This window comes from Lepidochelys kempii, chromosome 23 (assembly GCF_965140265.1).
Source record: "Lepidochelys kempii isolate rLepKem1 chromosome 23, rLepKem1.hap2, whole genome shotgun sequence".
In the NCBI taxonomy this organism is placed as follows: Eukaryota; Metazoa; Chordata; order Testudines; family Cheloniidae; genus Lepidochelys; species Lepidochelys kempii.
This window is the reverse complement of record NC_133278.1, coordinates 6,477,764-6,498,169: the sequence shown is the minus strand read 5'-3', so window position 1 is coordinate 6,498,169 and position 20,406 is coordinate 6,477,764. Positions and strand designations below refer to the sequence as shown.

Genomic DNA, 20,406 nt, shown 5'->3' with positions numbered 1-20,406 from the left:
CCCAGAGCCAGCAGTCAGCAAACACCTTTATTCAGGTTGTGCTTGTTCTGCTCTCACCTACCATGTCCTATAAATAGAATAAATAGCAAGCCCTGGCCCCTGCAATCTGGGGGCAGTTAAGGCAGCTGGAGCAGGGCCAGGCCAAGCCCAGTGGCTTCCTGAGAGAGAGCGGCCCAGCAGGGGGCAGGCATTGGCTTGGTGTCTCCTAGTTGAGGGGGGCACATTCACTGCATCCACTGAGGTCCAACGAGGGGGCTGGCTGGGCTGCAGCCAGCAGTGCCCATTGCTCTGTGCACCCTGCTCCCTGGAGGGTTAACGGGCAGGCTGCGGGGGGGCCAGGAGCAAGCAGAGCTGAGACTCCAGCTGGCCTGGTCATGCCAGTACCTCAGCCCGCACTGGAGAGAGAGCTGCTGGGGGAGAGGTTCTGGCTGCTGGCGCTCAGGTTCCTGCTGGGCACCTGCGGAGAAGGAATAAAGGGGAGCAGAGAGTTAAGGGGTCCTGGGCCAGGAACCCCACTGCCGGGGTCACAGCTGCTGGGGCCCTGGGACCAGTTCTCACCGCTGGGGAAGCTGCTGGCACTGGTGGCCTCTCGCCCGCATGCAGGACATTCAGGGAGCTGGCGCGTTTCATCCTGCAGGAGAGAGCGTGAGGTGAACACCCAGAGTTGCTGCATGCAGGTATCACACCCTCCGTGCCACGGCTCTTGCCCAGGGGCTGGTCAACACAGCGCAAGGGCTAGAGCCTTTGCCATGGGGCACGGAATTAACACCTGGCAACAAGGTGCCAGCAAAACAGCCGAGCAAGCTGCTGGGAAATGAGCCCTGGCTGCTGAGGGTAACCCCAGGCAGAACAGACCTGGGGTTGGACAGGTCTCCCCCATGCTCCCAGGAAAGCATTTGCACTCTGCCAAGCCGGGGTCACCCCCTGGAATGGATTAGACTAGACATAGCTGGGGGCTCTGCTCCAGGCCCGCCCCCGCCCCCCCCCCCCCAGGTAGCACACAAATGAGTGCGGTAACTAGTGACAGGCCAGGGCAGCTCTACAGAGCAGTGGGCTAGCAGGGGCAGTTGCCTTGGGCCAAGGAGCACTTCAACTGCCAGGTGCAGCTGTGCCCCTGGGAACCAGCGACTCCAGCAAGGATGTGGGGGCCTGGTGGAAGAGCACTGGGCCCCTTGCTGGAGCTGGGGGGAGGAGCCCCTTACCCAGGGTTGGGGTCAATGGGCTGGAAGCTCTCGCCTTTCAGCCGGGAGACAAGCTTCTCGCTGCCACGCCGGATGGACTCCCGCAGCTTGGAGAAGGAGCTGCTCCGGTGCACATGGCCCATGGCATCCTGGGGGAGACAGAGGTGGTGGGGTGTGCAGAGCTCCCAGCAGGGCGGGGCTGCAGCCCCCCTGGATCCCAGGCCAGCTCATCCCCATGCAAGCCCTGCTGTACTGACTCCCTGGGCCTGGCCTCTGCACGCTCGGCTCTCCCACTGCAGCCCTCTCTGATCTCCCACTCCCCACCCTGCATGGATCTTGGTGCTTACCTGGCTCAGAGGGTCTGCACTGCTCTGGCCTGCTGCGGGGTCACCTGGACAAGAGAGGTGATGAAGAGAAACGGCACTGAGACCCTGCCCCCAAAGCCCCCCTCTCCTGGCAATAAACCGGCCCCAGAGAAAGAGCCCCCCCGACCCTCCTGCCCGCATACAGCTCAGCCCTGTCCCTGGGCAGCCTCCCACCCACAGAGGAGCCAAGCGGCCTCACCATGGCGGGCAGCTGCCAGCTCCTTGTCATGTGAGGTGAGGATCTCCTTGTACAGCTCCTCGGCCTGCTGGTACTTGCCCTGCTTCAGGTAGGAGGAGGCCTGGTGGGAAGGGGAGTGTTACCAGGGGCAGCCCTCATTCACCCAGCACTGCTGCCAGCGGCCCCTGGTTCCTGGGCTGGATTCCTGTCCCCCCGCCACCCCCCAAAGGCCAGGCCAGGGACCAGGGGGAGTTTAGCCCTTCCTATGCAGTGCCACCCACACATGCTGCAATTGCAGAAAGGCAAATCCCCCAGCCCTGCAGCCAGCCACCAGGGAGCCCCCCAGCGCTGCACCCCAGACCCTCCCCCAGGAGCAATCGAGGGCCCTGCCCCCGCACCTAGCAACCCTCCCCCCTCACCAGGTTGTTCTTGGTCTTGGCCACGTTGGGGTCGTGGGGGCCCAGCTGGCTCTGGTAGATGTGCAGCGCCCGCTCGTAGTAGCGCTCCACCTCCTCGAACTTGCCCTGGTTCTGGCACAGCAGGGCCAGATTGTTGAGCTGCTTGGCCACGTCGGGGTGCGTGGTGCCCAGGACCTGCCCGGGACGGGAGGGAGAGCGTCAGGGCCGGGGCCGGGCCAAGGGGCAGCGTCTCGCAGCGCTCGCCAGGCGGCCTTACCTTCTCGCGGATCTCCAGCGCCCGCTTGCACAGCGGCTCCGCTTCCTTGTACTTGCCCCGCTTGCCATACAGCACGGCCAGATTGTTCAGGGTGGCGGCCACCTGTGGGAGGAGGGGGCAGCATTAGGGCGCAGATGCACTGGCAAGGCCACGCGTCTCCTTCCCACAGGGAGCACCCCCCCACAGGGAGCACCCCCCCACAGATGCTCCAGCCCCCCCCCACTCCCAGCAGGGGGCGCTATGTTGGGGGCTCCCAGCTACTCCAGTCTGGCCTCTCCCAGCAGGGGGCACTGTGGGGGTGGGGCAGACACTGGCTGTGAGGGGGAGCTCCTGGCTATTCTAGCCCCCACCCCACCCCCCAGCAGTGGGGAGTGGGGCAGGCTGATGGGGGGCTCTCCCGCTGCACGCTATAGGCAGTGGCTGGTGATGGACTCGTCTCCAGAGAAGGATTCAGGGCCTTGCTTGGAAACCCTGCTGGACCCAAGGGACCAAGAGCCACTGGGATGGGAGAGGCCCCTCCCCCTTTCCAGCAGCCTTTGGGGGACCCACTGTCCCAGGATATCTGATCCAGGGAGCCCACCCCCACCCCTCTGGCACTCACCGCCGGGTGCTCCACACCCAGGGCCTGCTCCCGGATGTCCAGCGCATCGTTCAGCAGGTCCGTGGCCTCCTTGTACTTGTTCTGGTCCCTGCAGCAGGGCAGACAGCAGCGGTGTCACCCGGGAGCTTGGCCCACCCTCACCTCACCTGGACCCCCGGCCCCTGCCCAGAGACCCGCCAGGCCCAGGGCAGGGAGCCTGGAACCCCTCCCAGCCCGGGCCACAGGCCACTAGCCACGCGGGGCAAAGCCCCAGGCCTCGGCCCGCCTCTCTCTGCCCCTGGCGCTGCCAGCGTCCTTCAGGACTGGAGGCAGCTCTGCCATATGCCTGGCTGAGGGTCTCGGAGCCCCAGGGGGCTACACCATGCACCAGCCAGGAGCCCGTGGGGGAGGAGACCCACGGGCAGGTGCAGCCCCGCTGGCCGCAGCCCTCACCTGTACACCAGCGCCAGGATGTTGAGCATGGTGGCCACGTCAGGGTGGCCGTGCCCAGAGCTCTTCTCCAGGTCCTCCAGCGCCTGCTTGCAGAGTGGCACAGCGACCTCGTAGCGCCCCTGCGAGGCGTACTGGATCACCAGATTGTGCAGCGTTCGCAGGCGGGCCGGGATCTCGTAGCCGCCCTGCTGTGCCGCTTCCATGGCCGTGCTGGTCGGCTGCCTCCCTGCAGGGAGCCCCAGTGACGGGTGGCGCCCGCGAGCCCCCGGACTCGACCGCCCAGTTCAGGGACGACCCACCAGGGCTGACCCAGGGCCAGCGCTACGGCCTGCGGGGGCCACCCCCGGGGCCTAGTGCAGCTGGGGGAGCCTGGGCGAAGACCCTCACCCCTCTCGGCAGGGTGCCCCCCCATCCTGACTCCATCCCCTCAGCTCTGCAATGAGCCTAGCCCCGGGGGCACTGAGCCCGGCCCTGAGCAGAAGCAAGAACCAGGCATTGGCCCACGAAGTGGGCTGCTGTGGGGGTCGCCCTCACCCAGCTCCCCAACTGATGGGGCCGAGTCAGCAGAGGCCTCCACGCTCACTGATCAACCTCACCGCCCGGGCCACCTCCTTCCCCGCACCGACCCACCTCTCCTCCCTGGGTCCCCTTCCCCTCCTACACCCCCCCACCTCTCCCACCACCCTGAGCCCCCTTCCCCTTCTACGCTCCCCCACCAACCCCACTTCTCCCACCCTCACCAACTCTGCTCTCCCACCTGGGTCCCCTTCCCTTCCTACATCCCACCACCGACCCTCTTCTCCCCTACCCCCACCAACTCCACTTCTCCCACCCCCGGGCTCCCTTCCCCTGCCCTCCCCAATTCTTGTCTCCTCCCTGGGTCCCCTTCCCCTCCCGTACACCTATCCCCACACTCCTCTTGCCCCGGGGGCCCCTTTCTCCCTCCACCACCCTCTCACCCACCGGTCCCCTTCACCTACCCCATCCCGACACTGGCCCGCCTCTCATGCCTGGCTCACTGCCCCAGGGTCCTGGACTCAGCAACTGGAGCCGGGTGGATGCTCCAGTCGCAGGCTGGGCTGGGCTCCGGGGGCTTTGTAAAAGCCCATTGGGGGGTGGCAGTGAAAATGTTAACCCCCTTGGTGCCAGGAGGCAGCTGTCTCTAGGGGTGTGGGCAGGCGAGGGGCATCATGGGGAACATGCAGAGGAGCCCTTCCGCCCCTGCCCAGGGGTCTGGCTGGCGGGGAGCCCCCAGGGTTTCAGGCAGATGTGGGGCTGCTCTGTGAAGGGCAGCAGGGACAGCTGCAGGGCATCACCACACAGATGGGCCGGCTCGGGGGGTGGGGTGGGGGGGCTGTAAGAAAACCAGCCGGAAGGTGGCCTGGAAGGAGTCACCCCACTGCAAACCGTAGGGGGCTGCTAAGAGCCAATGGGCAGCTGGGGATGGCCTGGTGGGAATGGCTGGGTAGAGGGGACTCTCCGGGGCTGCTGGTGCAGGCGCCCGTGGGGTGTGTAGAGAAGCTGGGCCTGCCCAGGTTAGGATGGGGCAGGAGGGCACACAGGAGGCCGGGCAAGGTGGGGCAGGAGGACAGGAGTGCAGGGTGGGCGGGTGCACAGGAGGGCAGGCAGACAGGCAGAATGGGGAAGGACAGGCAGAGTGGGTGCACAGGAGGCTGGGCAGGTGCATGGCTAGGCCAGGGAGGTGGGCAGCAGGACAGGTAGGGCGGGTGCACAGGAGGGCAGATAGGTGGGTGGCTAGGCTAAGCAAGTGGGCAATGTGGGGCAGGAGGACAGGCGGGGTGGATGCACAGGAGGGTGGGCAGACAGGCGGGTTGGCAGTGCGGGGCAGCAGAACAGGCGGGGCAGGTGCACAGAAGGGTAGTCAGACAGACGGGCAGCGCAGGGCAGGAGGACAGGCAGGTGGGGCGGGAGAACAGGCGGGACGGGTGCACAGGAGGGTGGGCAGACAGGTGGGGCAGGTGCACAGGAGGGTGAGTAGAGAGGCAGTGCAGGGCAGGAGGAGGGGCAGGGCGGGTGCACAGGAGGGTGGGCAGACAGGTGGGCAGGGCAGGAGGAGGACAGGGCGGGTGCACAGGAGGGTGGGCAGACAGGTGGGCAGGGCAGGGCAGGAGGACAGGCGGGTGCACAGGAGGGTGGGCAGACAGGTGGGCAGTGCAGGGCAGGAGGACAGGCGGGTGGGCAGTGCAGGGCAGGAGGACAGGCGGGGCGGGAGCACAGGCGGGTGGGCAGAGAGACAGCACATGGCAGGCGGGTTCAAACCTTCTCTTGGTGCTTTGTTCCCGCAGTTACCATTAAACCTTGCTGCCGGGGGCAGACGGCCGGGTCGCTGCCTTTCCCCCCCACCCCTTCCATGGCAGAACCGAGGGGCTGAGCCTGTTGGACCCACTGGCTCAGCGCCTGGGCGGACAGCAGGGAGCCTGGGGTGCACTCAGAGAGCTGAGGGGCAGCGAGCCAGCCCCGAACCTACAGCCCACAGCCCGCTCCCCAGGCAGGAGCCCCCTGGCACGTACCCTGTCGCTGCTCATCCTCGTCGCTGGCAAACAGGGAGGCCAGGCTATCCTTCCGCGGACGGGCCTTGTCCTTTTCCAGCTGAGGGTACAGGGGGAAGGCAGCTGGGGCCAAGCATTCCCACCCCACAGCCCAGCACCTGGGCTCCCCCACCGCATCCCCCGATCACCCCCCCCCCCCAGGCTCCTCCCTGCCCGAGGCTTCAGCCAGCGAAGTGGAGGCTGAGGTGGGGAGCCGGGCCTGTGCAGCTGGGGAGGGGGTCTGGGCCCCACGTGCTCCTCTCCCTCCCCTCCCCCTTGCCAACCAGGGGGGCCCAGGCCTCATTTGCTCCTCTCCATTCTCCCCCCAACAGCTAGGAGGGTCTGGGCCCCACGTGCTCCTCTCCCTCCCCTCCCCTACAACCAGGGGGCCCAGGCCGCACCTGCTCCTCCTTGGTGTCATACTGCTTCAGCTGGTTCATGAACTCCAGATGTTTCTTCTCCTCCTCCAGCTGCGCCACCATCTCCTCGCTCTGCTGCAGCCGCAGTTGGGTCCCCGCCAGCTCCTCCCGCAGCCACAGGTTCTCCTGGCAGAGCCTTTTCACCTGCGCCCGCAGCTTCTGCTTCTCGGCCTCCAGCGCCCCGATGTGGGACGACAGTGCGATCATCATCTGGGCAGGGCAGGGCAGGGCTCAGCAGGGAAACCCCCTCGCCTGCCGCGCTGGCCACCCCCCAGGAGAGGCTGGGATGGCCGGGAGCTCCCCACAGCCCACCTCCTGCCCCACAGCCCAGAGCGCCCGCTGCTGGGAGAGAATGGGATGGCTGGGAGCTCCCCCCATAGCCAGCGCCTCTACCCTGCTCTCCACAGCGCCCCCTACTGGGAGAAGCCGGGACTGGGATAGCCAGGAGTTCCCCACAGCCACCACTCCCCCCCACAGCGCCCCCTACTGGGAGAAGCCGGGACTGGGATAAATGGGAGCTCCCCATACAGCCACCGCTCTGCTCCACCCCCACAGCGCTCCCTACTGGGAGAGGCTGGGCCTGGAGTAGCTGAGAGCTCCCCCCACAGCCGTGCTCCTGTTGCCAGATGCCCTTCCCTTGTTCGCAGCCCCTCTGCCGCACAGGGGCACTGGCCCAGCACAGCCGGTACCTTTGCCTCGCCAAGCCCCAGCTCAATCCCCTCCAGGGACTTGCGGACGAGGTCGTACTTCTCCTCCAGGAGCTGCAGGGCCCGGCTGCCCGGGGGCTCCTCCTGCCCATGGCCCTGGATCAGGGCCTCCTGCAGCTGCTGCGAGATGCCCGTGTTTTCGCTCCGCAGCGCCTCCAGCCCCTTCACCACCTGCCGCGTGCCAGCGATGATGTCATCTGCCGTCATCCTCCCCGGCTGGCCCTCGCCGACCGCCACCATCAGGGACATGGCGCAGCTGAGCCTGCAGGGAGAGGGCGCCCTGAGCGCTGGCATCCTCCGCCCCTGGCCAAGGCGCTCCTGAGCCCCTCAGCCCTGGAGCCGGCAGCCCCGCCGGACGGATGACCTGCCCAAAGCGGGGTGTCCATGGCCAGGACAGGCTGTGAGCCCTCGTCCTTCCAAGCGTGGGACTTGGGGCAGGCGGGGGGGTTCGGAGGGACAGGCACCTCCAGGGTGACCCCTGTCTCCAGGGAGGCGACACTGGGGGGGGGGGCTGACACAGCGGCACCGGGGGCAGCATGGAAGGCCAGACAGGGGAGCATATGGGAGGAGTCCAAGCTGCAGAGGAGCAGACACGTTCCTGACTCTCAGCCTCGGCTTGTGCCCACAGGGACCACGACTCGCCGCCCCCCTGCCCAAAGGCTTGGGGTGACTCGGGGCCCGCCCGAGCAGGGTGCGAAAGGGCCCCAGCTCGCTGGCAGCTGGGGGCGGGAGGGGCGCGCGTTGGGCGCCGCGTTCCTCCCTGCCCCAAGAACCAGTCCCGCCGGCCTGACGCGGAGCGAGGGCGCCTGCACCGCCCGGCACGGCCCGGCACGGCCCGGCGGGCACGGGCAGGGCACACGCGTGAGCAGCACACCCCGCCCGGGCACAAGCACAAGGCGCCCCCCGCACTCCAGCCACAGCGCACACGCGCGGCACGCACCTGCCCGCACCCCCCCCCACGGGGCACCCCCTGCACAGCTGAGTGCCAAGGCGGCAGGCACGGCGTCACCCCGCCGTGTGGCGTGCACGGGCACCCACCCGGGGTGCACACGCGGCCCGCGCACGGGCACCCACCCGGGGTGCACACGCGGCCCGCGCACGGGCACCCACCCGGGGTGCACACGCGGCCCGCGCACGGGCACCCACCCGGGGTGCGTGCCCGCCCCGCACGGCTGCCCGCTGGATGCACGGACACGCGTGGCGCACACCCGGCTCCAGCCCCGTCCTGCGGCTCGGGCCGCCGCCGCGGGGGCTCCGACCTGCGCGGCCGGTTCCCGGAGCGGCCTCTGCCCCGCCCCGGCCGGCGCGTCCCTGGAGCCCAGCGCCGCCGAGCCCCCTGCCCCGCCGGGACCCACCTGCCAGCCGGGCCGGAGCACCCGCCGCCTGCGCCGCGCCCGGAGCCGCTGCCCTCCCGCGGCTCATCGCTCACCTGCCGCTGCTATGGGCGGCGCCCACAATGCACCGGGCTCCACCCCCTCCCGGGGCCATCTTGGGCGGGGCGGCCCCCCCACGGCAGAGGGGAGCGGGGCCCCCTTCCCCGGCGCCGGGCCTGACCCCAGCGACGTCCCCCTTGCACTCCCGGTGGTGATCTGGGGCCTGCCAGGAGCTGCTGTAAGTTAGAGCAGCCCCAGGGTGGCGCTGCCTTCTGCACCCCGCAGGCCTCCTGGGCAGGGAATAGCCACAGCGCAGTGCGCCCCGGCCGCGCCCCCGATCCGCCCCCCCGTGGGCCCTGGGGGGAGGGAATAGCCACACCGCAGTGCGCCCCGGCCGCGCCCCCGATCCGCCCCCCCGTGGGCCCTGGGGGGAGGGAATAGCCACAGCGCAGTGCGCCCCGGCCGCGCCCCCGATCCGCCCCCCCGTGGGCCCTGGGGGGAGGGAATAGCCACAGCGCAGTGCGCCCCGGCCGCGCCCCCGATCCGCCCCCCCGTGGGCCCTGGGGGGAGGGAATAGCCACAGCGCAGTGCGCCCCGGCCGCGCCCCCGATCCGCCCCCCCGTGGGCCCTGGGGGGAGGGAATAGCCACAGCGCAGTGCGCCCCGGCCACGCCCCCGATCCGCCCCCCATCAGCCCTGGGGGGCAGGGAATAGCCACAGCACAGAGTGCTCCAGCCATGCCCCTGATCTGCCCCCCCGTGGGCCCTGGAGGGGGCAGGGAATAGCCACAGCGCAGTGCGCCCCAGCCACGCCCCCGATCCGCCCCCCGTGGGCCCTGCGGGGAGGGAATAGCCACAGCGCAGTGCGCCCCGGCCGCGCCCCCGATCCGCCCCCCATGGGCCCTGGGGGGCAGGGAATAGCCAAAGTGCAGTGCGCTCCGGCCACGCCACCGATCCGCCCCCCATCAGCCCTGGGGGGCAGGGAATAGCCACAGCACAGAGTGCTCCAGCCATGCCCCTGATCTGCCCCCCCGTGGGCCCTGGGGGGGCAGGGAATAGCCACAGCGCAGTGCGCCCCAGCCACGCCCCCGATCCACCCCCCATGGGCCCTGGGGGGCAGGGAATAGCCAAAGTGCAGTGCGCTCCGGCCACGCCCCCGATCCGCCCCCCCTGGGCCCTGGGGGGGGCGGGCAGGGAATAGCCACAGTGCAGTGTGCCCCGGCCACACGCCCCTCTGCCCCTTGTGGTGGGGCCTGGAAGCAGGGCCTGTGTGCGAGCTCCACCCCGGCAGACGGGTCCCTGTCTTCTGCCCCATTCAAGGCCCCTTTACATTTGCAGAAGGGCGTAGACGGGCTCGAGTGTAACAGACCGGGACCCACGTACCCTAGTCGCTCTCCAGCCAGTCACCTTCTGGTGGGGCAGCTCATTTTGCACGTTCAGACTGTGCCCATCACTGGGGCCTCTGGCCATGGGACCTGCTGCTCCAGGACTCCCCTGAAGAGCAGAGGCTGCTTGGTGGCCCGGCTGAGAAGGGGACCTGCCTCGTTCGCTCAGTGTCCTCAGGGCCACTGCCTGGTGTCCCGTGTTGCCTGTCCCGGGGCATAGGCAGACCCAGGAGAATCCACTGGCCTCCCTGGCCTGTGAGGTGGAGACGGGAGCGACGCCTCGGCCAGCGGCAGCCAGCAGCACGCCCTCGCTCGAGGGGCAGGAGCGCTGGCTGCACCTGGGAAGATGATGTCAGACAGATCTGCTGCCCTTGGACATGCATGGAAACTGTGGGCAGATCCCTGGCCAGCTCCGAGCAGCAGGATCCTGAGCTGAACTCACCTGGCTCCGAGCAGCTGTGAGACTTTGGGCAAACCCGCGTGCTGCAAACTCCTCAAGTCAAGCAGACTCCAGGTCATGGATCGTGGCAGGAGCCAGACCCAGGGGAAACCGCTCTGGGGCCACAAATGGGGGGTCCAGAACAGCTGCTGCTACCCCAGCGGCCCGCCCTCACCTCTTCTGGGGCTGCTTGCCACTGTGCTAGCATCATGCAGCTGGAGGAGTCATAGATACCAAAGGCAGACGGGACCACGGACAAGGACGAGCCTCCTGGGTCCTGTTGTTGCTGCTTGTAGCAGGGCACCACCCAGGAGTCCCAGAAAGGATCTGGGCCCCATTGTGCTGGGCGCCACTGGGGGGCCGGGGGCAGAGGGGGATCGAGCACCCACCGGCGGCACCCAGCACCAGAAGAAGTTGGCGCCGATACATCCAGGCATCTGCTACAACAGTAGTAGATCATTGTCCAGCAACAGAAGCTACACTTGGATCAATCAGAGAGTGATCCATTGACAACGTACTGGAAGAAGCAAAGACTTCCGTCCAGAAGTTGACTCATGAAGGCACTTATATTGACTCCTGAAGTGAAGAGGGCAAGAAGTGTTTGTTAAGCCATCTGAAAAAGTACAACAGATTTGATTCTTACAGATCTACAAGAATTGGGGAGGGATAGCTCAGTGGTTTGAGCATTGGCCCACTAAACCCAGGGTTGTGAGTTCAATCCTTGAGGGGGCTATTTAGGAATCTGGGGCAAAAATTGGGGATTGATCCTGCTTTGAGCAGGACTAGATACCTCCTGAGGTCCCTTCCAACCTTGATGTTCTATGATTCTAACAGCGACTTCTGGATTCTACTCAACCTCTAACTCGCTTCTACAGATCCCTGTCTTATAAAACACCGACACTTGAATGGAGTGAGGTGCTGCCATGTGCTCAGGACAGAATAGAGAATTTGAACACAGAGTGGAATATCACACAGTGAACGATGTCTTCTTAACTTCTGAGGCTGGGACAAGAAGCAATGGGCTTAAATTGCAGCAAGGGCAGTTTATGTTGGACTTTAGGAAAAACTTCCTAACTGTCAGGGTGGTTAAACACTGGAATAAATTGCCTAGGGAGGTTGTGGAATTTCATCATTGGGGATTTTTAAGAGCAGGTTAGACAAACGCCTGTCAGGGATGGCCTAGATAATTCTTAGTCCTGCCATGAGTGCAGGGCACTGGACTAGGTGACCTCTCAAAGTCCCTTCCAGTCCTAGGATTCTATGATTTGACTTCAGCTTCTTCTTTATCATCACTAGTGTCTCGACCCGATCTTTGTGCTACGTTTCCTGGGATGAAAGAAGTAGGAATTCATCTCTTGCTACTCCCAGTCACGAGAGCGACAGCTGAGCCGCCTTCTTCCTCATCGACTAGACTGTTGTGTTCTCAAATGCGTTGCCTTCTTCCTGATCATGAGCATGTCATGAAGCATTGGAAGTACAAGACGCCATAGGCGCCGACTTCTAATTGCGCCGGTGGGTGCTCGGCCCACCTCTGCCCCTGGCCCCGCCCCACACAGGCTCTGAGCCCCCAAACCCCTCTGGGACCCAGCTGCAAGCCATTTGTCTCATGACCCAGGGACTCAGGCTAGTTCCTCCCTGTCTGCTCCAGCCTTAAGTTGTGTTCACGTTGAATGGAGAACCAGCAAAGCATCAATGTCACCTGCAGGACTCCAGGTCCTGGGAGCTCCTGCTCTGGCCTCGAGTTCCTGCACCCTGGCCTGAACACACCTAAGCTTGCCTGGGGTCCCAGCATGGCTTAACCAGGAGGGAGGAGTGCGGATGTGACAGTGGGACTGACTCACCAAGAGTCGCTTTCTTCTGACACTGAACAAGGAGCTCTGGTAGCAGAAGGACCCCGTCGTCCCCAGAGCTGCTGTCTCTGCTGTGCCCCAGAGCTCCTGCCTGCCCTGTCTCCTCCTGCCTACCTGGGTCCGGGCACCGTGGACTTTGTCATGGGCTCAGGGCCAGGGCTTCTCCTCGGCCACACACCCTTTAAACTGCCCCCTTTAGGACAGAGCTTCGCCCCCACGGCTCTGGAGCAGCTCGGGGGTAGGGGGCAGGGCTGCAAGCGAGCCCCTGGTGTGTGACTGTGCAACTTGCCTGCCTCACATGGAAGGTAGGGGCTGGGTGGTGAAGAGAGGAAAGAGACGGAAGTGCCAAGCCGTGGAGGTGGAGAGACAGAGGACTTGGCCTGATGCCTGGGGAGGGAGCAGGGCATGCGGTGCAGGCCATGGCATGAGCTTTCGCTGAGGGAGGGGCCCACGCGCTGTTCGGAGGGAGTTGCCTCTGCCACAGCTTGCTGCGCTGACATCATGCCAGGCCCAGTGCCAGGATCGCCCAGTCCCAGGGCAACAACCCCACCCAGCTCCCCGGAGAGCTGCCCTATAAACCAGCCTGTCTTCTGCCCCGGCCTGACGTCAGCAGGGCCCTCCCAGAGGCTGTGCTCACGCCCTGCGGGCTGGGGTGGATCGGGGACACTGGCCACAGCCCCTGCTCCCTGGGCCAGGCTGGCTAAGCCCCCCCCCTCAGTCTGCCAGCCTGAAACCCCCCCTCTCCCCCCACCCTATGCAGAGTGATGCTGGCACTGGGGCAAATCTGGCCAGCAGGCAGCTTCCAGAGTGCCTGAGAGAGCGTGGTGGGGAGCCCCAGCTGGAGGGGCAGGGTGGGAGGGTGTTGGGGCCTGGTGTGGTTGGGTTGGGGAGCCCAGCTGGGGCGGCGGGGGGTTGTGACATTCCTCTGGTGTTTTCTGGACCCGGTAGTCTGCTAGGTCACTCCAATCCTTGACTCTGGGAGCCAGCCTGACCCTGCTCTGCTGTGAGAACCCCCACTCCTGGGCTGTTCATGCACAGCCCCTGGCATGTAAGCTGTTCCCAGCTACTTGCAAGTGAACGACACTAGCCAATATCTCTGATCTCAGACACAACCCTGGGAACCGCCGTCTTGCAGTGTCCAGTTATGCCCGCTGGACACTGGAAGCTTATATAAGTTCGTCAATTTAACAAAGAAATTGATACGTACCAGGCCTGTTTTCCCAAGGGGAGTCTCTGACACACTTCAAACCAAACACACTGCTTCAGGTAGAATAAACACCTTTATTAACTACAAAGATAGATTTTAAGGGATTATAAGTCAAAGCATAACGAGTCAGAGTGGTTACCAAAATAAAATAAAATATAAGCACGCAGGCTAAACTCTCAACCCTATTAGACTGGGCAGCAACTAGATTAAGCAGTTTTTCTCACCTCACTGGATGTTGCAGTCCTTAGTGTACAGGTTTGTTCCTTAAACCTGGGCCAATCTCCTGGGTTGGAGTCTTGTCTTCTTCTCAGTGTCCTGCTTGCTTGCAGCATAGGTGGGGCAGAAGAAGGGCCAGTATGCATCCACTCTGTCTGTTTTATACTCTCAGTCCGTGTGCTTGTCGAACACAAGTTCAGGCATGTCTCTGGATCTAGACTGTTCTCAGTGATAGCGGATGACAGAACGAGGAGTAATGGTCTCAAGTTGCAGTGGGGGAGGTTTAGGTTGGATATTAGGAAAAACTTTTTCACTAGGAGGGTGGTGAAACACTGGAATGCGTTACCTAGGGAGGTGGTGGAATCTCCTTCCTTAGAAGTTTTTAAGGTCAGGCTTGACAAAGCCCTGGCTGGGATGATTTAATTGGGGATCGGTCCTGCTTTGAGCAGGGGGTTGGACTAGATACCTCCTGAGGTCCCTTCCAACCCTGATAGTCTATGATTCTATGACTCTATGATCTTTCACAGCTGCCCCAGTGCACAGTGCCCTCATTTTCCCCAGCTGACGAGCCGTCTGGAAGCAGAGGCCAAGGGCAGCTGACGTGGCAACGTCTGCCTGAGTCTGCAGCCATCCCGACGCAGTGACGTGGGGCTGGGCTGGCGGCTCAGAGCTTGGCCCTCTCTGCGGGCTCCAGCTGAGATCCGAAGCTGACAGTTTAACTAGCACCAACTGTCAACTGTTTCAGGGCCGATCCTTTTAACAGCAGCGCCTGGCCGCGGTGCTCCTCTCTGAGTCCCACCCCTCCCAGGCCCCCACCCCTCCGGCTGCCCTCCTGCCCGCTGCTCCAGGGCAGCCAGTGCTGAGAGCTGGGGCCCTGTGAAAAGGGATCCCACAGAGAATAGTCTGAATTTAGAGAGGGCTGAGAATATTGTTCAGTCCAGATCCCTCTTTGCTGAAATGAGGCTGCTGTCCTGTCCAGTGTGCTGCAATCCGAGTGCCACGACGCCCCCCGGGTCATGCTGGGTGGAGGTCACATGCAGGGCCCTGGGGAACAGAGTCTGAGACCTTTTGGGGGGACATGAGATGTCTGTAGAACACTGCGTCGTCTAGACGGGGAGACTGGGAGTTTCTGCCTCCTAACTTGGGGATGGGGGGGGGCGTTCCATGGGGTTAAACGATAGGAACTTCAAAATCCAGTTAAAGGAAGTATGGTTTCTCTCAACGTGTGATTAGCCTGTGGAACTCCCTGCAACATGATGTTGTTGAGACCAAGAAATTAGCAAAGTTTAAAATGGGATTGGACTGTTACACGGATCTCAAAACAGAGCTGTCACTGTCGTAATGAATAGTTCAGATGTTGTGGAACCTGCTTCGTGGCTTATGACAAGCTAATTCAGCGGTACGGCCGAGACTCAGTGCGGGGGCAGATTCTCCGCCATCTGGCACTGCAGGATTCACAAACAACATCTGGCCACTGTCAGAGCCGGGATCCCAGGCAAGATGGGCCTCCTCTTGGGTCTGATTTCACCTGGCAGGTCCTGCATCGTCACTGCAGGCACAGTGCCCTTGCCCCACCTCCAACTCCTCCCTGCTGGAATGGGGGGTCGCATGCCCCCAGAATGCCCAGCTGGTGGGATTAACCCCAAGCCCAAACCTTTCACAGCCTGCTGGGGTGGGTGCTTTGCTCTGTGCCAACCGGGCCAGCCACAACACTCGGCCTCAGGACATCCCAATGTGCCTCTGCCCTTGGGGTTTGTGTTCCCCACATCCAGCCTTTCCCTTTGGGACACTAAGCCAGCACCTGCTCCTTGCAGTGTGTCTTGCTGGGCCTGAAATCCAAGTGCCCTGGACATGGCCCACAGGTTCCTTATGTAGGTAGCTCACCCACCCACCCAGTGTAGCCTGGCATGCTTAGTACTGCCCAGCATGGCCCAGCGCGGCCAACCTTCCCACTCAGCCCTGAGAAAAAAGTGAAAGGAACGGGCACATCAGCAGGGTCACCAGCCTCCCGGTCGCTGAGCCCACAGCCCACTGGTTATGCTGTTCTCCCCTCCCCAGGGCTGCCCCCGCTCCCAGACTTACCAGGCAGGTGATTCTGGTCCCGCGGCAGGAGCCCTCACCCCCCAGCTGCCCGTCTGCCCAGCAACCACCTCAATCCTGTCTCCCCAGGCAGGCATCATGTCTGCCCCACCCCAGCCTCCCTTCTGCTCCTCCATGCCTCCGCCTCACCCCCTCCACCCCCGCGCTGGTGCTCCAGCTGCTGGGCTCCCTCTGCTCCCTCCCCCATCTCCCTGCCAGGATGGCTTCAGGTCACTGAGGGGAGGGGGAGTGAGCGCTGTCTGGTTGCTTGCCCCAGGAGATGGGAAAGTGGGGAGGGCAGCCAAGTAGAGGCCCCCCCAGGCAGGGAAACTGAAGCTTCTGGCATCAGGGCCTGTTGGGCTCCAGCCCCGGCCAATCCCATCACTGTGAGAACATGGAAGTGGCTGCATCAGATCCAAGAGCCGATCAGCAGCTTGATGAGCCAGCATGTCCACTGAGCCCTGCCATTCCCCAGCCACAACCCTGCACCTCAGGGACTGTCCCCTGTTCTTTGATGGTCCCTCAGGGTGACCATGTGCCCTGTAGCATAAGGGATGGTCCCCTGTTCTTTGATTGTCCCTCAGGGTGACCATGCACCCTGTAGTGTAAGGGTGTGGCATGCTGTGCCTCAGAACAGTACCCTGGAACCCCCATATTCCCCCCATCATACAATTATGCTATGTTTTGTATAAAGTCTGCCTTGTGAGATAGCATTTTAAAAGTCTTGATCTGTTGACCATTAATATCCTGTTGGATTGTATGTGCTGTCATTGGATGGGAAGTTGTGAAGTTTTGCTCTGTGCGTGTTGCTGAAATACATTGTGAGGTTGGGAACACCCACAACCAGCCTGTCAGGTACAACAGGTTTCAGAGTAACAGCCGTGTTAGTCTGTATTCGCAAAAAGAAAAGGAGTACTTGTGGCACCTTAGAGACTAACCAATTTATTAGAGCATAAGCTTTCGTGAGCTACAGCTCACTTCCTCAGATGCATGAGGAAGTGAGCTGTAGCTCACGAAAGCTTATGCTCTAATAAATTGGTTAGTCTCTAAGGTGCCACAAGTACTCCTTTTCTTTTTTCAGGTACAACAGTGGAGGAGCCAGGTGTGCTGATGGCCCATTAAAGGAACCCACTCTCCCAAGGACTATCCCAGGAACCATATACAATGGAGACTTCTTAGAGAGAGCACACAGACAATGGAGACTGTTTGATCCATGTCATAGCAAAGATCTTTCCAGCAAGCTGGAATCAGCTATAAAAGAGGAGAAGTGACATCATCACTTGGCTTCTCTCCCCCAGCAACTCAACACCTGGACTAGACCCCTCTGGAGGACAAAGACTGAATGGGGCAGATGATCCCAGCTGGAAAGGAGAATCCCAGCCTGTGTATTCAGAAGTAATGCCATCAGGTGAGATGCTGCTTGATTCAAATCCTGTCTCTTTTCTAGAACTCAGATTGCGATTTTACTTTTATTTTTTAGGTGACCAACTTTGATCTGTGCGCTGACTACTTACAATCTCTCTGCCTGTAGCTAATAAACCTGCTTTATGTTTTACCTAACACAGCACATTTGGCTTGAAGTGCTTGGAAAATCTGCTCATGTTGCAAGAGTGGGTACACGTCCACTTTCCTTTGCAGAAGGGGTGGACTGCGTAATAAACGTCCACTGGCCGGGCTTCTGACCAGGGCAGGAGGGTGCAGTTCTGGTGTCCTAGGCTGGGGAGCTGGGTGGGAATTGGCTGGACCCTCCCTAATGTCCGTTCGTGAGTGAACTGGGAAAAGCATTCATGTAACTCAGCTGGGCGTGTCCCTGCCTGTGGATGGCAGGACCTGACAGAGGCTTGTGGCTTTAGATACAGCAGCACAGCGTGAGAGGGAACCCAGGTCGGTAAGACAGAGGGCTGAGCAGTTCCCCAGTTCCAGGTTGCACCCTGGGAACCCATCACAAAGGGACTGCCCCTTGGGGTGACCACCCTCCGGTTGAAGATGCAGAGATGTGTATTATGACGGTAACGTACCATTTTAAGCATTCGGCTGAAGCGTGGGCTCATTGGCTGGTGGAACTGAGCACAGCAGACTCATGCATGGGTGAGAAGAAGACAGGAGGTACCAAGGGCCATGGTGCTGACCTTAAATATCCCGCACAATGACGCGTTCTCCCTCTCATTTCAGGGGGGCTTCCCTTGTTCCATCCCCGTCTGGCCACAGTGCAGGGTGGGATGGCCTGCCTTTAGCCTGAGCGATGGGGGTTGGTAGCCTCTCCCCGAGGGTCCAGGCACACCTGGGCTGGGCCCCTCCTTCTGCAGCCCTCTTTGGCTAAGCTCCAGGAACGCACCCAGCTAGTGGCTGAAGGGCCCTATTGGCTGTTATCGAGAGGGCGACAAGGTGCCGCTCCTTCCCGCACCCCCAGGGTCTGATCTTCCTGGACAGGCTCATTCTCCAGCAACCTGTAATTCAGAAACCAGGGGATGGAATTGCTTCAGACTTGGCAGAAATATTCTCTGTCACCCTCAGGGGAAAGCTGCCCGCTTCCAGACCTAACCCCCGCCTCAGGCCAAAGCTGTCAGCTGCTAAAAGGGAGCTTCGTGAGGGAAAAGGGCTCTCACCTTAACATTAGAAATAAACAGCCCCTGAGCTGAGCACGGAGGAATGGGCCAGTGCGGGTGGCACTGCTACTGACCACCACTTCCAGGGAGCTGGGTTCACTTCCTAGCTCACCCAGAGATCTCTGAGTAACCCTCGTTCGCGCTTCTCTGCCTCAGTTTCCCCATCATTCCAAATGAAGGTAGCGCTTTACTTTCTGCTGTGAACATAACAGACACTGATGATTGTGAGGTGCCCAGAGGCCATGGTGATGGAGACTCCAGAGTTAAGATTGAGATGAGCTTGGTATTTAAAAGGTATTTTTTTCCCCAAATGCTCTAAAATCAATCTGTTGACTCAGATGGTCTTGAAAACTTCTGGCCCCCCTGGGGGTCTGGGGTGGGGGTAGTGGTGCAAACTTGGAATTGTTTGGCACAGAGGTTCCTGGCCCTTGGGCCTGGCACTTACAAAGGGTTTTCCCAGGATCCTGTTTAAAGGTAATCCAGGCATTGGGGCCAGGCTGGATGATGCTGACTGGAGGCTGCGTTCTCTATTCATGGCTCTGGCTTTGGCACTTTTTCCTCCACAGGGTAGTTTGGAGGCCTCTCTGCGCTGAACCCCAGGGGCAAGCTGTGGGGAGACTGTTCTCCCCTGGGGACACCCAGTCTTCCCACTCTCACCGGTGTCAGGGTTGCAGCTCCATGGAGCTTTGTCTGGGTTCAGTGCAACCATCTGACCCATTTCTGAATGCCACCCCAGCGATCCCGGTGGCCGTGAGCTCTGCAGGGCGAGCGTGGAGTGCAGTGTGGCGTGCAGCATGGAGAATCCGGATGCTGGTGGGTCATAAGCCAGTGGGGAATTCCCCCTCTGCTGGCCTGGTGGGTGCCGTGCCATGCCCCAGCCTGCCCCTGTGCCAGGCCCTGCTGTTCCCATGCTGATGGCTCGACTCGGCTGCTGTGGGCAGAGGCTCAGGGCCCATCAGGCTGCTGGTTCTGAAACAGGTCTGGGCTCCTGCACTGTGGGCTGGCTCCAGTCAGCTCTGGCAACATCGGCTCCCCCCCCCACACACACACACATCTGGGCGATAACGTGGGAGTGGGGTGGGTGTCCTAGCTCAGAGCCCCTCCCTGCACCCCCAGTGTCACCTGCATCCCCCCAGCCCACGGAGCTGCTCACCCTGATATTGTGCCCGCCCACCCTTTCGGAAGATCCTCGCCTGCTGTTCCCGCATCCCCCTGTCCCCCGGATACGCGCTCTCACTCACCCTCACCCACACCCACACCCACATACATACTCACACAGGCAGGTCAGGACACATAGCTGGGTGCTTGAGATGTGTGTAGTTCCCCCACAAGCCAGGAGATGGCGCTGTTTATCAGTGGGAGGGCACCTGCCAGGCAAAAACGCAAAATTTCCTCTGTGTGTGTGTGTGACACTAATTAAGGCACTTCCTCACTGCTCCGTGAACATGCCATGCAAATTATTTAATGGGATAATTTGCATATTTGCACATAACCGTCAGCTTTGTTTTGTCAAAGCCCTGGTGTGGGGTTTTGTGCTGACGAAAGGGAGGGGGGAGGGACGTGGCGGGCAATGCCCCATGCCAGCACATCACGCACTACCCTGCCAGCCTGGCTCAGCCGATCTGCCCATAGGAGAACCAGGGCTTAGCCTCCAGGGCCAGGGAACCCTGCATGGGGCACAGCACTGCTCCAGGACTGGGACATCTGGGTAGGGGACCCTGGTGCCACCAGGCAGCGCCCCCCTCATAGGGGTGTCTGACAGTGCAGCACCCCAATGCACAGGGCAGACAGAGCCCAGCTCACTCCCATCCAAGAAGCTGTGGTGCCTGGTGCAGACAATGAATGTCACGTCCAGCTCCTCCCCACTGCACATGATCTAGGGGAGGGGGCCGCAGGGCCAGAGCAAAGGAGATGGAGGAGACTGAGAGAGGGAGAGACTCCCCCCATTTCCCCACATGCAACTGAGGGGGATCAGGGAGGACAGGGGAGGATTGGGGGGCCGTGACGAAGCAGTTTTTAATGGTTTGCATGCAGAGGGGGTGGGACTCAATTTTCCTGGGTGTTACTGGTATAACAAGGTGGTGGGAGAGGGAGTTTGTTGTTACAGAGGGCCAGCGAATGGCCTAGAGAATAGATACCCCTGCAA

General features: G+C 62.2%; 1 protein-coding gene and 1 long non-coding RNA gene across 4 annotated transcripts; one reads left to right on the top strand and one right to left on the bottom strand.

Annotated features, from left to right (window-relative positions):
• Nucleotides 1-13: 13 nt before the first annotated feature.
• KLC3 (kinesin light chain 3) lies at nucleotides 14-8,905 on the bottom strand. Of its 2 annotated transcripts, none has more exons than XM_073322237.1 (13): nucleotides 8,537-8,905; nucleotides 7,090-7,369; nucleotides 6,383-6,610; nucleotides 5,964-6,042; nucleotides 3,433-3,658; nucleotides 3,001-3,088; nucleotides 2,400-2,501; nucleotides 2,144-2,317; nucleotides 1,746-1,845; nucleotides 1,529-1,572; nucleotides 1,203-1,330; nucleotides 559-631; nucleotides 14-457 (listed from the first exon to the last, which is right to left on the bottom strand). In XM_073322237.1, the coding sequence occupies exons 1-13, from the start codon at nucleotides 8,593-8,595 to the stop codon at nucleotides 386-388; spliced, it is 1,653 nt and encodes a 550-aa protein (XP_073178338.1). In that variant the 5' UTR covers nucleotides 8,596-8,905; the 3' UTR covers nucleotides 14-385. The 2 variants fall into 2 exon arrangements, with proteins under 2 accessions (XP_073178338.1, XP_073178340.1); XM_073322239.1 differs by having other exon boundaries at nucleotides 8,463-8,903.
• LOC140902314 (uncharacterized) lies at nucleotides 8,478-17,214 on the top strand. Of its 2 annotated transcripts, XR_012156049.1 has the most exons (3): nucleotides 8,478-8,718; nucleotides 11,599-11,814; nucleotides 16,736-17,214. It is a non-coding gene; the product is annotated as an uncharacterized lncRNA (long non-coding RNA). The 2 variants fall into 2 exon arrangements; XR_012156050.1 differs by lacking the exon at nucleotides 11,599-11,814.
• The last annotated feature ends 3,192 nt before the right edge of the window (nucleotides 17,215-20,406 follow it).